The sequence below is a fragment of the Typopeltis vanoorti genome, chromosome 11 (assembly GCF_054136105.1).
Source record: "Typopeltis vanoorti isolate ZY-2024b chromosome 11, IOZ_Tvanoo_1.0, whole genome shotgun sequence".
Classification (NCBI taxonomy): Eukaryota; Metazoa; Arthropoda; class Arachnida; order Uropygi; family Thelyphonidae; genus Typopeltis; species Typopeltis vanoorti.
In genome coordinates this window covers 19,729,435-19,745,758 of record NC_143559.1, presented here as the reverse complement: position 1 = coordinate 19,745,758, position 16,324 = coordinate 19,729,435, and the positions used below count along the sequence as shown (strand labels likewise).

General features: G+C 35.3%; 1 protein-coding gene across 3 annotated transcripts in view; it reads right to left on the bottom strand.

Annotated features, from left to right (window-relative positions):
* The window catches only part of LOC150101351 (methionine synthase-like), an 815,136-nt gene that overhangs the window by 260,045 nt on the left and 538,767 nt on the right, over window positions 1-16,324 (bottom strand). For all 3 annotated transcript variants that reach the window (XM_090400909.1, XM_090400910.1, XM_090400911.1), the window contains exons 24-25: window positions 7,018-7,085; window positions 749-869 (exon numbers count right to left, since the gene is read on the bottom strand). In XM_090400909.1, the coding sequence (XP_090257035.1) occupies window positions 749-869; window positions 7,018-7,085 (189 nt within the window). The remainder of the gene's footprint in view (window positions 1-748; window positions 870-7,017; window positions 7,086-16,324) is intronic.

Sequence of the window (16,324 nt, the reverse complement as noted above, 5' to 3'; positions counted from 1 at the left end):
CAAAAAGAGTTTATTTGTAAATCTATAGTACATTCACAGGGTAGGTGGGCTAAATTTTTTTTAATTAATTTAATATATATTTTGTATTTTTATTTATTTCTTACATAGTCTGGAAACCCTGCTCTAGAGACCAAACATGGAACTTTTTCAAGCCACTTTAGTCTCCAATATAAGTGGGGTAATAAGCAGGCCTCCATGTCCAAGGCAGGATTCAAACCCACAGCCTCTTGGATGGAGAACAACTAACTGTTGGCCAACCAGTCCAGCAAATATGAGTAATTTTCTGAATATTTTTAATATGCTATTAATTTATTTTAATGTGAAGGTGGTGATTTGTGTGTGTGTGCGTGTGTGTGCGCAGAAGCATGTTTGGGTAGAGAGTAATATCAAAGTCAAATCTTGTTTTAACAGTTTAATGATGTATTGAAATCAACGAAGCTATTATTTGAATCAGTTGTGTAGACTCCATAAATCACTGAAAATGAAGAGGGAGAGAACAAAAGAGCATGTAAGGCATCTGATTTTCACTTAGCAAAAAACTTCAATGGAGCCATGGAGAATTTTTGTTAAACCCAACTAATTTGCCTCCCTACTGCATTGTTTAAAATGTATATAACTAAATAAAAAGGTTAATAATAATCACAAATATTAATACGATATCTTGTTCTAGATACATTATTCTGTGAATCTTTTAATTCTCTCGGAGGCATGTTAATGCTAATGACTATAAACTTAAAAATTACTTTACCTTGAAGTTGTAGCACCACCAATTAGAAGTGGTATTTTGAATCCAAGCCTATTCATTTCTTTTGCAACAAATACCATTTCTTCTAGAGAGGGTGTAATAAGGCCAGAGAGACCAACAATATCTAGAAGACAAGAATGTTATAATTTTTTTCCTTTTTTCTTTTTTGACAGATACCAGAAAAACATAGGAAAAAATTGAGATCGAGAACTTATATTTTGATATTAAGTCTTCCTAGGATGTGACATTATGTCTCGCTTATTCTAAAAATTATGGTTAAGAAAGATCCAGGTAGGTCATGGACCTTAAAGATCAATCTGTAAGTATTGAAGATTATTATTATTATTTTATTCACATAATTGATACACAGTCACAACAAGATATCATATAAACAAAAATATTTGACTGGTGATACAGAACAATTCAGATTCTACCCAAGAATCTAAGAATAGTCCGTCAGGTAGCGTCGTAAAATATGAACTGCTCCAAGTAACGCTGTTTTTTGTAGGTCATATGGGGTCACTTCGTTGACATTTAATTGCTGTAAATAGTTGGATAGCTTCTTTGAAGTTGCACCAAGTGCACCGATAACTATTGGGATAACTTTGGTGTGTTTAAGCTACAGTCAGCCAACTTCGATTGCCAGATCTCAATATTTAGTCATTTTTTTCCAGTTCTTTGTTGTTAATGTTGTTATCACTGGGTACTGTGATATCAATAATCCAAACCTGTCAATATTCAATAATTGTGATGTCAGGTCTATTGTGTTCCAAATGCTGATCAGTTTGTATTCTAAAGTCCCAGAGAATTTTATTGCCACGTCTTGCTCATGTCAATTTTGTCCTCAGTATCTCGAAGAAATTGGCCATGCAAGGGCTTATTTTTCACGCACATATCGGTTATTTCATTGTTCCTTTTTGTAAACAGATTTGTTTCCTGTTGCTTTTGAAGGCCCTCTTGTGTAATTGCTTGAAGCATTGGCTCAGAGCTATTGTTGATGTAACTTTTTAAACTAATTTCTTCTTCTTCCATAGTCTGTCTCACTTGCAGCAGACCCCGTCCACCTATTCTCCTTGGTAGGTACAACCGATCAACATCACTTTGTGGATGTAATGCATGATGCATAGTCATTAGTTTTCTAGTTTTGCGGTCCAGTTTGTCCAATCTATTATGCCAGCTTTGTATCGGATCACTGGTATAGTCCAAGAATTCATTGCTCTAATTGTGTTTAATCCATTTAGTTTTTTTTTCAGAATAGTTCTAACCCTTTTGATGTATTCTGATGCTGCCTGTTGTTTAACTTTCGAGTGGAGAATATCATTGGCTTCTAATATTCCTAGGTATTTACATGTTCGCCAGCTGAAATTGCTTTTATATATTTCTCTTGATCAAAATTAAAACTGCTATTGTCATTAATTTTTCCTTGTTTAATAGATAAAATTGCGCATTTATCTAAACCAAATTCCATTTCGATGTCCTGACTGAAAATACGAACTGTGTTCAGTAAAGAGTCTATTTGCTAGGCCAATTTTCCATATAACTTCAAGTCATCCATATACAATTGATGGGAAATTTTAATATTACATTTAAGAATTTCATATCCAAGTTTTGTTTTCTTCAGAATCATAGACAAAGGTATCAAAGAAATGTTGAAGAGCAATGGTGACAAGGAATCACCTTGGAAAATTCCACATTTAATGCTGATAGTTCATTATTCACTATTAAAGTTGTTTTCCATGATTTCATGACAGCAGTCAGAAACGAACATGTTTTTGCTAATTCCAAATATTTTAGTGATTTTAGGATCCAGGAGTGTGGGAGAGAATCGAATGCTTTCTTGTAGTCTATCCATGCCATGTTTAAGTTAGTTTTTTTGTCTTTTTGAATTTCTGAGAATCATTTTATTAATAAGGATCTGGTCTTTTGTTCCTCTAGACTTTTGAAAACTGCCTTTTTGTTCAATCGGATAAATCTGATTATCTGATAAGCAGTGGTATATGGAATTTGCTATGATTGCAGTGAACAGCTTAAACATAGGTGGTAGGCATGTTATTGGACAATAGTTACTTGGGTCTGCATCCTTATCTTTCATGAAGAGAAAAGTGTGCCCAGATATCATCCAGTCTTCCACTGAGACTGACTGCAACAAATAATTAAATTGTTCTACCATTCAATCATGTAGACTGGTTAGATGCTTTAACCAAAATCCATGTATCATCTTTGCCAGGTGCACTCCAGTTTTTTAATTTTCTAGCTTGAGCACTGACCATTTCTTTAGTGATAATGACATTTTGCATTTGTTTTTGTTTCATTTCTGATTCTATTTCCTTAATCCATGATGGATTATCCCAGATCGACTTCCAAAATTTGAGTGTTTCTTCTTTTCCCTGGTGAATGATGGTTTGCATTTGTATTTCTCTGGAGAGACTGAAAGAACTGACATTGGTTCTGTCGAAATTGCATATTTTGTATATATTGGTTTATTCTTGCTTCATATCTTTTAATTTTCTGTGCAGTCACTGTAATTCTTTATTTTAGCTCTTAGGTAACTTCAGCAATTGTTTTGTTGGCCAAATTATATGTGTTAATCAGTTTGTTTTTGATGTTATTATTTTTAAGCCTTTCTTCTTTAAAACTCTTTAAGTTGCTCAGATCAGTTCGAAGTTTGTTGACTTTTCGTTCTAACCAGATTTTCCATGGCGCAGATTGTTTCATCCTCGACTTTTGCTCTTTCAATTTGCAACCAAGCTTCATTGTAATGATATTGTAATAATAATAATAATGACTATTATTATTATTATATAGTAAGATACTATACTGGTGTCCAAAAGCAAAGGAGAAATACGATTTCTGAAGATTACTACTGCAAATTCAGATGAATCACCTCGTGAGAATTTGTATAACTGATGATTTTGAGTAGAAAGCAGGTACACATTCCAATTTTCAAATCGTGCATAAACAGTTCACACTCAACAGGATAAAAGGCAAAAGACTGTGGTAAGCAAACTGTATTTGAAGGAAGCTCTTTTTGTGAAGGAATAAAGTTGCAAACTTTGATGTCTTGTAATATCTCAAAGACATCATTTAGAAGATTTCACACAGAGAAGAATTATTGGAAAGTTTGAAGATGGTCACAGAATTACTGATATTGCCAGAGAGTTTGGAATCTCACATAGCATTGTATCTAGGCTCTGGGCAGCATTTTAAAACCAATGAATGTATCCCCGATGTTTGCTAAGACATCACCCTTACTCTAACACAGAGCATGAAGACAGATCTTTGATTATAACAGCGAAATGTAATCAATGCAGCACAGCGTGTCAGCTTGCAATTTGGCTCCATTCAAAGTGTGACAAGACATCTGCGACAAGTAGGCCTATACACCCAAAGCCATGTAGTCTGAGTCCCTTTATCCACAGTTCATTATAGAGTTCATCACCTTTTTAGTGGTGCAGTATCCATAAAAATTAGACAAGACACCAATCGGCTAATGTACTCTTTACAGATTAAAGTCATTTTAGTCTTTCCTGTGATTCTAGACAACACTTGATCTGGTGTGAAGTGGTACTGCTTACCATTGTGAGAACATCCTTTCTATTCATCAGAAGATGAATAGAAAGGATCACTATTGAGCTAAAAATATTCTTTCTGGGAAGTACTGGTATAACTGGGATATAGGATGGGAACAGGGAAGTTTTTATATTGGATTTTAGTTGATTTGCAACAGTATTCCATTTTTTGACATGCTTGGTTTCGGTTTAAGTAGTAATAGCAATAACCTTAGGAAAATGCTGAAAGAGATTATAGGAAGAAAGCATCTACTCCTTTACACCTTATGGGGAAGAAAAGATAGTAGTCAAAAATATAAATTAAAGATGCCAAGAAATTATATTCTTGGTTTAATCCGTTATCTAAGTGTAAGCAAACGAAGTTTGCACCTGAAATAATTTCAAGACTAGGTAACTCATATATAAAAGCTAAGGACTTCACATCACTTGCCTGAGTATCCCATAACACAAAGCACATATCCTTAACGGACATGTACGAGGGTGAAAAGACCATCTATGGTCTGCCTCGACCATAGATGGAAACACTATCGGCACGATTTTTTTTTCTTAGTTGGTACATCTGTCATAAGCATTCATGTGAGATTGCAAGTCATTTTATCAAGTAGTTTGTTTTATACAGTTCTGAAGCAAAAGGGTTATCCCTTGAAATGGATAAAATTTAGTACCTTGCGGTTATAAAATTCTTTGTAAAAGAAGATTTAACGCCAAAAGAAATTCATTCGAACTTCATAAAAGTTCATGGGCACTTTTCTCCATCATTTTTGACAATTAAGAAATGGGCTGCCGAGTTTAAACATGGCTGAACTAGCCTTGAAGATGGTCCACGTGAAGGACGTCCAAAAAGTTTAACACCAGAAATCATTGATCAAGTGCACGATATGGTATCGGATGACCGGTGAGTCAAAGTGCATGAAATTTCTGAGACTATAGGCATTTCAATGAAGTCTTTTGACTTCATTGAGATACACTTATAATCCTCCTAATAATAATAATTATATGCTATATCACCCATATTCTTCCATACATAAACAATCTCTACTGATCTCAAACCTTATCCATAGTTTTATGTTGCGAGCACTCTCCATTCTTCCTACTCCTATAAGAAAGCCTGAAGTGCTCAAACACACCAAGATTCAAGGTCATCTATAACCAGTGCTCTAATCACAGATTTTAAGTGCCATCATTCAGTGGGAGCTGATGACAAATAAGTCACCTTTATTTCAATACTTCCAAATTGTAATTTGTTCCTTTTTTTCTAACAAAAAAAAAGATGTTTCTGTCCTTACCTTTGATAACACTCAGCACAAATCTCAAGACCAGATCTCTCACTCTCTCTTCTTGGACTGACACTTACCTCTAGCCTTTTCTTCTGGAGGCTGAGGGAGGAGTTCTCAACCTCCAAAAAACTTGCTATTCTTTTCATTCAAGACATTATTTCACACCTGTCCAACTACTAGCTCTGTAGGAAATTTTTCTACTTAGTTATACTATAAATTAAAGATGCAAAGAAATTATATTTTTGGTTTAATCCTTTATCCAAGTGCAAGCAAACAAAGTTTGCACCTGAAGTAACTTCAGGACTAAGTAACTTGTACATAGAGACTAATGACTTCGCATCACTTGCCTTAGTATTCCATAATGCAAAGCACATATCCTTACGGACATGTATAATGTTATGCATTATGGAAAGGATCACTACCATGACCGGTTTCAACCTGACTCCCATTGATGAGACCTCGATCAAGTCGAAACCGGTCATGGTAGTGACTCTTCCCATAATACATAGCATTATACATGTCTGTAAGGATATGTGCTTTGTATAATGGGATACTAAGGCAAGTGATGTGAAGACATTAGCTTCTATATACGAGTTGCCCAGTCCTGAAATTACTTCAGTTTTTTTTTTTTTTTTTTTCGTAAGCAAATTTGTAAGCAAGTGTAAGCAAATTTTGTTTGATTACACTGGATAAAGGATTAAACTAAGAATATAATTTCTTGGCATCTTTAATTTATACTAGCTCTGTACAAATTCTGAATCTGGTAAGCCTTAGAATACTACTCTCATATTTGTGATGGTGTACCAAAAGCTGATTGAAAAATTCTTGATACCATTTAAAATTGTTTACTCCCCTCAGACTCCCTAGCCATTATCTTAATAATGGTTAGTTTCTACATTGTGTCTTTTTCACACATATTTCCACAAGCACTATTTAGAAGGAATGGCATCATTTCCCAGATTTCTGCAAAAAGTACAGTAACATGAAAAACTGCTGCCTAACATTTACTTATTGGTCAGCTGCTAACTGACCAAACATGCTGCTTCTTTTGTACCATCTACCTTTTCTGGAACAGCCTTCATCATGAACTATTCCAAAAAGACTAGACCTTCAACTCTTCAAAAAGAACATGGAGTTAATCAGCCATAAATTCCACAGACTCTCATTTGGTAATGATGGGGGAAAAAAATCTGTAATAATTGTGAAATGCACTAAAAATGGTGAAAGAGTTATAGATTTTTCACTGGCAATGAAAAAGCACAAGATTAAGCAAATAGTTTGGAAGGTTTCAAAGGAATGAAATGTCAAGCTAGTAAAAATGTTTTTACATCAAGCAGAGCTATTTCTAAAAATCAAAGGAACTTTACTTTTCAATTCATAATTAATGACAGAATCTTACATTCAATTCATGATATGAGCTACTTACCTGCATCTTCTTCAATAGCAGTTTTGAGAATTTTTTCGCAAGGTGTCATCACGCCTAAATCAATAACCCTATAAGTAAACATTTGAAACAATACAGTATAAAACAGTCTTTGATATGAAGCTGTAATTCTTCAGTGAACTACATATACATTGGCAACATACACATATAGCACATACTGTAAAAAAATACTATAAGAAACATAGATATAATGAGCATGCATCATATCTGTGCATATACAGTGGCAAATCCAGAGAGAAAAGAGTCAGATTTGGCACTATTGTTATTTTTAGTTTTTATGTTTTTTTATATCAGAAATAAAAATAAAGGTCCACGTAGGTTAGTGGAAGTGGCATTTAACTTCCACGGCACTAGGCTGTCACAAGAAAGACCTAAGTTTAATTCTAGTTGCTGACTAGAGGAACTTTTTCTAAGCCTTTCTTCAACTGGTTCCCAAGTTAATCGATCTCTGTCACAGACAGCAGGTTTTTCCTCCATTAACTCAGGTTTTTCATCATGTAAATGCAAGAAAATCAACTATAGAATCCACACTATTTCAGATGATAACACATTGTGTTAGGGACCACAAGGTGGCAGCACTTGTTAGCTGTCTATTCACTAGATGCCACTTAAAATTAGTGATAGCCTTGGGCCAGCTATCTCTGATTGGCTACCAGTAGAGAATCAACTGCACACTCAGTCTCCAAAAGTTAGATATGGTTAAAACGGCCTTGCCTGTTCTCCCTATAAGGAAATAAAAGGCATTAGCAGATTTTTTTAAAATACATACACTTTTTTTTGGGCGGGGGGGATTTTATGACACACTGGCCATAATGAACCAAAACCATCTGATGGTAATAAGGTGAGAGAAACAGACAAAGTGGTTGAGATCCTGAGTGATCATACAAGGGTCAGTCATCCAAGTGAAGATATTGCTATGATGGGAACTGGGTGGGAACAACAGAAGTTTTTAAAAGTATCTAGAATAATGCAGAATCTCAATGCAAATATAGCAATGGGGCTAGATGAGATATTATTATTATTATTATGTGACACCTCCAGGGAGTCCAAAGTCTCATCGAGGGAGGGCACCAAATCTACAGCTCTCGGTCTTCACCACTCAATCCACCAACTACAACGAAACGCAACTACACCATCTACAACCTACCACCACTACAAGTATTTTCACAGACAATCACAAACATCCATGCCCATGGCAGGATTCAAACCTGCAGCCTTTTGGCTTGAGAGCGGATATGCTAACTCGGCCAACCAGGCCAGCATATCAGTTCACATATTATGAATAATCAGAAGGAATTAGCACTGCTTCCAATAGGATGTTCTCAGCTCTTATCAAGTTCCAAGGGAGCAGAAGGAGAACAAAACAGTTTTTCTGAATAAAGGAAGCTCCAAGACTAAGATAACAAATTTTAAAATGTAAGAGGATTGAATAAATGTGGGAAATTGGCTAAAGTAATGAGAGAGATTGAATATTAGTATACTAGGAATAAGTGAAACCTTTTGGAAAGGATCATCAGATTTTGAGTTGAAATTTCCAAATGGCAAGATATATAAAGTATATACGTCAGGTGGTGAAATATCAAGGAGAGGTGTAGCGTTCATTGTATAAAAGAAAAATAATAAAAACATTATCCATGTCATCAAAAAATCAGATAGAATAATGGCAATTCTAGTGAAGTCTAAACCTAGAGATATGCTGATCATTCAAATATATGCTCCTACAGAACAGAATCAGGTAGCAGAAATGGATAACATGTAAGATGAAATAGAATGGTGTATAAAGGAAGTTGGAAGCAAGAAAGATCGAGTTATTTGTGCTATGGGTGACTGGAATGCAAAAGTTTAATCAGAGAGAACATCTACAAACATAGGTCCATTTGGACTTGGAATTCAGAATGAGAGAGGACAAAAACTGATTGATTTCTGTAACAAGCACAGTCTCATCATAACTAACACTTATTCTGAGCAAAAACCAACAGCAAGATACATGTGGGAAAGTCCAGACGGAAGATAAAAATCAATTAGACTATATTGTAGTCAGTAATCTTTACTTCGATGGAATACGGAACTCAAAGGTGATGCCAAGTGCTGACAGTGGATCTGATCATAGACTGGTTTTAATTAAGATGAATATTCGCCTGAAAACAATAAAAATTAAAAGAAGTCAAACCCGCAAATGGTACAAAATCGAATAGTAAAATCAAAATTTAATGAAAATGTTTCAGAACTGTTGTTTTTGTACAGTTGCAAAACGAAAATGAACCCTCTCAATCAAATAGACTACAAGCAGCTATCATAACATCTGCTAAAAATCACACCAATAAACATGAAGAAAGAAAAAAAAAAACCATGGATAACACAAGTAATCAACCTTATCGATGAAAGAAGAACATGGAAAAGAGGAGCAAATGAAGAAGAACGATTAAGATATAAAGCATTGGATAAAAGAATCAAACAGTTATGCAGGAGATTGAAAGAAAACTGGATAAATAGGCAGTGCACTGAGATAGAGGAATTACAAAATAATAACAAAACCAGAGAAGCATTCCTGAAAGTGATAGAACTTAATGGAAAAGCAAAATGTACACAGTCTAATAACATCAAGGACAAAGATGAGAACATAATCATTGATAAGGAAAAGATAAATGGAAGATGAGTAGAATACTTATCAGATCTCTATGATGATGATAATGGTAACATGATAGATGATTCACGACACCTTAAGTTAAACATAACAACAGATGCCACTCTACTGACAAGAAAGGAGATAGAACACTTAATTAAGAATCTTCCTAATAATAAATCCCCTGGATGCGATAATATCCCAGCTGAGTGCTGAAAGCTTTGACTGGCAATAATAACAACTATTTAGTGGAATCCATTCAGGACATCTATAAAACAATATAATTACCTGAAGTTTTTACATCTATCTTCATACCAATTCCAAAGAAAAACAATGCACAAAATTGCGTGGATAGAACTATGAGCCTAAAATCCCACGCATCTAAAATGATTTTAACCATTGTTAACAAAGAAATTGAAAGAGCCTTAATAGGTGAATTGAGTGAACAACAGAATGCCTTCAGAAGAGGAATGGGAGCCAATAATGCTATTCGGAAACTAAAATTACTAATAGAAAGATCACTTGAAAGAAATAGGAATATATACATATGCTTTCAGACTTTCAGAAGGCATTTAACTGGGTCAAACATAATAAAATTTTCAATATATTAGATAAATTAGACATAGAAGATCACGTACTTAAGATTATAAAAATGATTTACACCAAACAGAAAATGCAGCTGTTTAACTCTAAGACTTCTGAAGTGAAAATAAAAAGAGGAGTCAGACAAGCTTGTATCCTTTCACCAAATCTATTTAATATCTATAATGAGACAGTGATGAAAAGACTGAAAAACAAAAAACAGGAATTAGTATCAATGGTATAAAATACAACAATCTTAGATATACTGATGATACCATTCTAATAGCAGAAAACAAACAAATTAATCAAATTACTGCAGCTACTAATTGAAGAAGGTAAAAAGTTTGGAGCAGATATAAATGCAAAAAAGACCAAATTTATGAAAATTTATGAAAATATCAAAATAAAACAGATCTGAGCCAGAAATATTCATTAACAATATGAAAATTTAACATACAACAGAATACAAATATTTAGGCATCTACTTTACTGCAGATGGAAAGCAAGATAAAGAGATAAAAATAAGAACAGCCATAGCTAAAGATGCCTTCTGGAAAAATAACGATCCACTCAGAAGTTCTGTGGTATTGAGACAAAGAAAAAAATTATATGAACATTAGTGTGGCCAGTTTTCACATATGGAAGTGAGCCCTGGATATTCAAGAAGAAAGTAAGATAATATATAATGGCCTTTTAAACGTGGTGCCATACTGAAACAGGATTACAATATCTGTTGAACAGATTACTGGAGTCCTGAATAAATTATGGAATGAAAATTAACATAAGAAAAACAAAGGTAATGAAAGTAATAAGGAAAGAGGCAAATATGGATATCAGAATAAATGGGGAAAAACTTAATCAAGTAAAGACATTTAAATATCTAGGAAGTGTGATTAGCAATGATGGAAGATGTAAAAGCGACATAAAAGTAAGAATAGCGATGGGAAGAGATGCTTTTAATAGAAAATGGAATTTATTCAGAAGTAAAATGGATAGAAAATACTAATAACATGTTATGCGTGGAGTGTTGCCCTCTGTGCATCTGAAACCTGGACATTGAAGAAAGAAAAAATTAAGATTTTGGAAAGCTTTGAAATGTGGATTTGGAGAAGGATGGAAAAAATCAAATGGACAGATAAAATAACTAACGAAGAGTCTTAAAAAAAAGTAGAAGAAGAAAGAAGTCTGTTAAAGAGGATAAAAAGAAGAAAGAGAAACTGGATTAGACATATTCTGAGAGGAAATGTAATCATCAGAGATGCCATCGAAGGAAAAATAGATGGAAAAAAATCCAGAGGAAGAGTAAGGAAAACAATGCTATATGACATACTGAATGGAGACAGGTACACAACCTTGAAAGAAAAGGTTCAGAACAGAAGAGTGGAAAGAAAGTTTTTGATACTAAGAGAAGAACTTGCTCATTTGCAGAATACTTAAGAAGTAGAAGAAGGAGAGCTCTGAAAATCTCATGGACAGAACACGTGGCAAATACAAATGTCCTACAGAGAATGAGAACACAGAGATCTTTATTACAGGAAATGATCCAGAGAAAGATGAGATTCACAGGGCATGTACTGAGAGGTTCTGCAGAACAGAGGATACTAACAGTTTTAGAAGGAAAAATTATGGGAAAAGGATCAAGAGGTAAAAAAACGAAGGACATGGCTCGAAGATATAAGATCATGAACAGGATCACATGGCTATGCAGAAACAAAAAGGAAAGCCACCAACAGAGAGAACTGGAAGGACTTGGTGCTGCACCCTCTCACTGAGGAAGCTACATGAAGAAGAAGAAGATATTCTGTGAGGTTTTGAAAATGATATAACCTTAGTAATTTACTTATTTTTTATAATAGTGATGGTTCAGTCAGATACGTGGAATGGCTACACAGTGACATGAAGATGGATATGGATACAAGGGTGGTTTGATGAACAGATACCAAAGTGTAGAATATGAGGACCAGAATTCAAGAGAATTTGGGTGACTAGAAGTGTGTCACAGGGCATTCATGGACCAACCACTGCTGCTTAATTTGTAGATAATAATTAGTTGTTTGCTGATCATGTAAGATTGGTAGTGTAATAATTAATTGTGATGAAGAGGGCTGTCTAATAATGATTTCAACTGGCTGATGGTATGGACAAAAGACAACGGATACTAGTTTAATGTGGAAAAGTGTAAAGTTATACATTTTGTGATGAAAAGATTACATGTTTGTACTACACTGATGGAATTGTACTCGAGGAAACTGAGAATGCTAGGTATTTGGGGGGGGGGGGAATAGTGAGTGACTAAGGGCAGCTCATAGGATTACCTGGTTATTGAAGAAAGCAAGCAGAGATAAGGAAGTTACATTCTCTTTATAAAGTCTTGAGGCCAGATCTGAATTACTCTACATAGGTCATCTATTTTTAGGGTTTTGGAAAAGGAGAGGCTGAGATGATCCAGAGGCAGGTGACTAAGATGATGAGTAGTATGTTGAATACTTCCTATGATGACAGACTGAGGATTTGGGAGATTCAGATGCTGGTTGATAGGCAGAAAAGAGAGGATGTAATAGAAACTAAGATAACCAAGACATCATTGTGCAGGTAATTAAACATGGGAGATTTTGTGAAGTGTTGTGTGTGTGTGTGTGTGTGCGCGCGCGTGCGTGCGTGCTATGTATTTGTTGCCAAGAGAAAATAGATTGTAGTATGATAATGAAGTGGAGGAGAGTGTGTATCATAGATGTTTCACCAGCCAAAAATGCGAGGCTTGTCAGAAGTGAAGTAGTGGAAATTAATATTGAAAGCCATCAAACTGAAAACATTGGAGTGAATGGACTTCCAGGCTTAAACAATGGTGAAAGAAATATAAAAGTGAGTATAAATGAGGTAACTGAAAAGTAGCAGTAAGATAATGTATGTGAAAGTTAAACTGGCAGACTGAAAGATAACGAGCATGATAGATAGCAAGGATGAAAGTGTGATTGACCTGGCAGATTTTGTGTCTGAAGAAAGTAATTCAGAATATAAAAGCACAGTTGGCAAAGATCAGGTAATTGTGGAGTGAAATGAGGAAAATAACAGGTATATATGGAAGGGAGAGGAAAGCTGGAATAAAAGATGGCAGTGTGAAAGAGGTGTGTGTTCAATGATTTAAGAGGGAACCATGTATGGGGATATTTGATTATTAGAGGTGTGGTAAATGAGAAGGTGCATAAAGTTTGCTTTATGGGGAGGGGGGGGTAGAAGCAGCATGATTGAAGCAAGCATAAGAGCATAGCGGTTGTAGGCACAAATGATCTGAATGGCAATAAGGAGAAAGTAAGAATGAATATCAGGAGGTTGCTGAGGGTGAGCAAAAGATAACAGTGTGATATAAAAGGTAGTCAGTGTGTAGCCCAGGCATGATAGTGATTACATGAGATGGTGAGCAAGGATTATGGATGGGATGATAGCTGAGATGTGTGAAGAGAAGAGGAATTCATTTTGTGAATGCATGACAGATTTCAGGGATGGATGAAGCTGTATAAAAGAGATGGGCTATATTTAAATGGATTTGATGTGACTTGCAGCAACAGCTGGGGAAACTGTTGCTGCAAGTTACAGTGATGACTGAAGTAAATGGAAGACCTGGGGAAGCAAGTAGTGGTAGAGGAGATGTGGAACAGGAAGTAGGTAGGGTAGGAGAACTTGTGAATGCAGAAGCAAGTGGCACGAGTGAAGAGAATAAAAATAACACAAGACAAACAGGGAAGATCAGGATGGACAGGGAGACTGTGTGAGAAGAGTGGATGATGGATCAGGAGTGGATGTATGTGTTTACAAGAAAGAATTGGGATGACCATGGGTGGGTGTGTGTTTGGGGGAGGGAACAAACAGGTCTGAGGTGAGGTGTAAAATCAGTAATGAGAAAGATGAGTGACCAAGGGGAGGAGTCTCATCCGAGGAATGAGGTTGGAGATATTTTTTATAGAACCAGAAATAAGCTGGTATATATGTTTACAAATGCCAGAAGTATACAAAATAAAGGGAATGAAATTGAATGAAATCCAAAAAAATTGCTGGAATAAGTGAGACATGGTTAGATGAGGATAACATTCTGACAGGAACAGAGATCGATCCTAGGATATGATGTTTTTCATGAGGATAGGAAATATAGTGGTGGGGGGGGGAGAGGATGCTGTTGATGGTAGCAGAGGAGTTATCTCTATCAAAGGTAGAAAGGTAGAAATGACAGGAGTGAACTGTGGCAGTGGTTTTTGAAGCAGTATAGTCTGAGGTGGAGGCGATCAGAATGAAATATCTAGTTGGGCACTGCTATAGACCAGTTAATAGGGAGGACAGTGAGAAGAAAATGTATAGGCAAATTGGTCAGCTACTCAGAATAAGGGCGATCATTATAGGTGATTTTAATTATGATAATAGAGACTGGAGTGAAGAGACAACATCTTGGGGGCAAAGAGAATGAATTTCTTGATTTCTGAAAGACAACCTTAGGCAGTATGTAACAGAGGGTACATTCAGATCAAGGGTCTTGGATTTGATTATTTCATCAGAGGATCCTTTATTTGGGGGAGAATGGCATAAAGTGATTACTTGGGTGGTGGCCAGCCACATGAGGACTTCTATGAGAAAGGGATATATGTGGAACTATAAGGCTGGTGATTATGACAAGTTCAGGAGACAGCATGCAGCTATATCATGGAATGAAGAATTGGAAGGAAAGTAGGTCAGCACTACTTGCGAACTGTTCAGGAACTGTCTGGAAGAGGCAATGCCTGAATGCATTCCAAAGATCAAGAGGTCAAATAATGGGGACGTGAAATAAATTCATGAAGAGAGCTTACGCATACAGTTTGGAAGAAGGCATTATGGAGACAGCATAAGATGAGTGGTGGTAATAGTCAGTTGCACAAAGAGTACAAAGAGCAAGAAACAGGGGTAACTTGAATGGTAAGGGTAGAAAATGTGTAGTATGAGCAGCAATTAGCTAATGATGATGAAAGAAATCCTAGGGAGGTTTTAGATATGTGGCCAGTAGACGAAAGAATGATTACTGAAGGATGATACTGGTTGGAGAGAATGGTAGAATGATAACCACTGAGGAGGAGGATATAGTAGTGATGTTAAATGAGCAGTTCATAAAGGTATTTCATTCTCGTGAAAGTACACCGCTGAATCAAAAAATTAGAATAATCAAAGAAAATATGTTGAATCATTTACAATTCTAATTTATTGCATAGAAAACAATTCTTACCAAATGTGAATTTGGTAAGAATTAGCATCATGTACATCTACGTACTTTGTAGATTATATAACCATGTAAAAATACATAAAAATGTAATATAAATTATAAGAAAACTGTTATTTGAAAACATTCACAAAATTAGAATCATTTTTAAAGTGATTCAAAATATTAGAATAATGCAAAAATAAATGCACAAAAATTACAGTTAAAGGGAAACAACATGATAATTAGTACTTTTTCGCATCCTCCTTAGCTTTTATGACCATTCGTAAACAGTGAGCATATTATTTACTAGTGGTTCACAGTCTTTTTTTATCAAAACATGCCCATATGGTCAGTTCATTTTTATCTCTTGTGAAAACTTCTTGAAGATGTTCCTTCATAATTCCCCACAAATTCTCAATGGGGTTTAAATCTAGTAAGTTTGCCAGCCAAGGAATTACACTGATTTGCCTTTCTTTGGGCCATCTAGTAATGGTCTTGGAAGTGTGACAAGAAGCTAAATTTTGCTGAAAAAAAGGAAATCACCATCATATAAATCTTGACAGAGGTTGCAAATTTCACTGAACATTTCAAACATTCTTTATCAAATGCTTTTCGCTTAAGATGCCAAGCACGTATCCCTTGATGACAATGAGACACACAAAACATACTTTCATCACTAAAAAGCACATTTTTCCAGTCCTCTTGATCCCACAACAGTCTTCGCTCACACCATTGCACTCTAGCTGCCTTTTGCTTGGAAGTCATAAACAGCTTCGTATTAGGTACAAGTGATTTTAAACCCAATTTGTGAACTCGTCTCAATATCATAGAATTAGACACATTCAAACCTAGTTTTTTTTCAT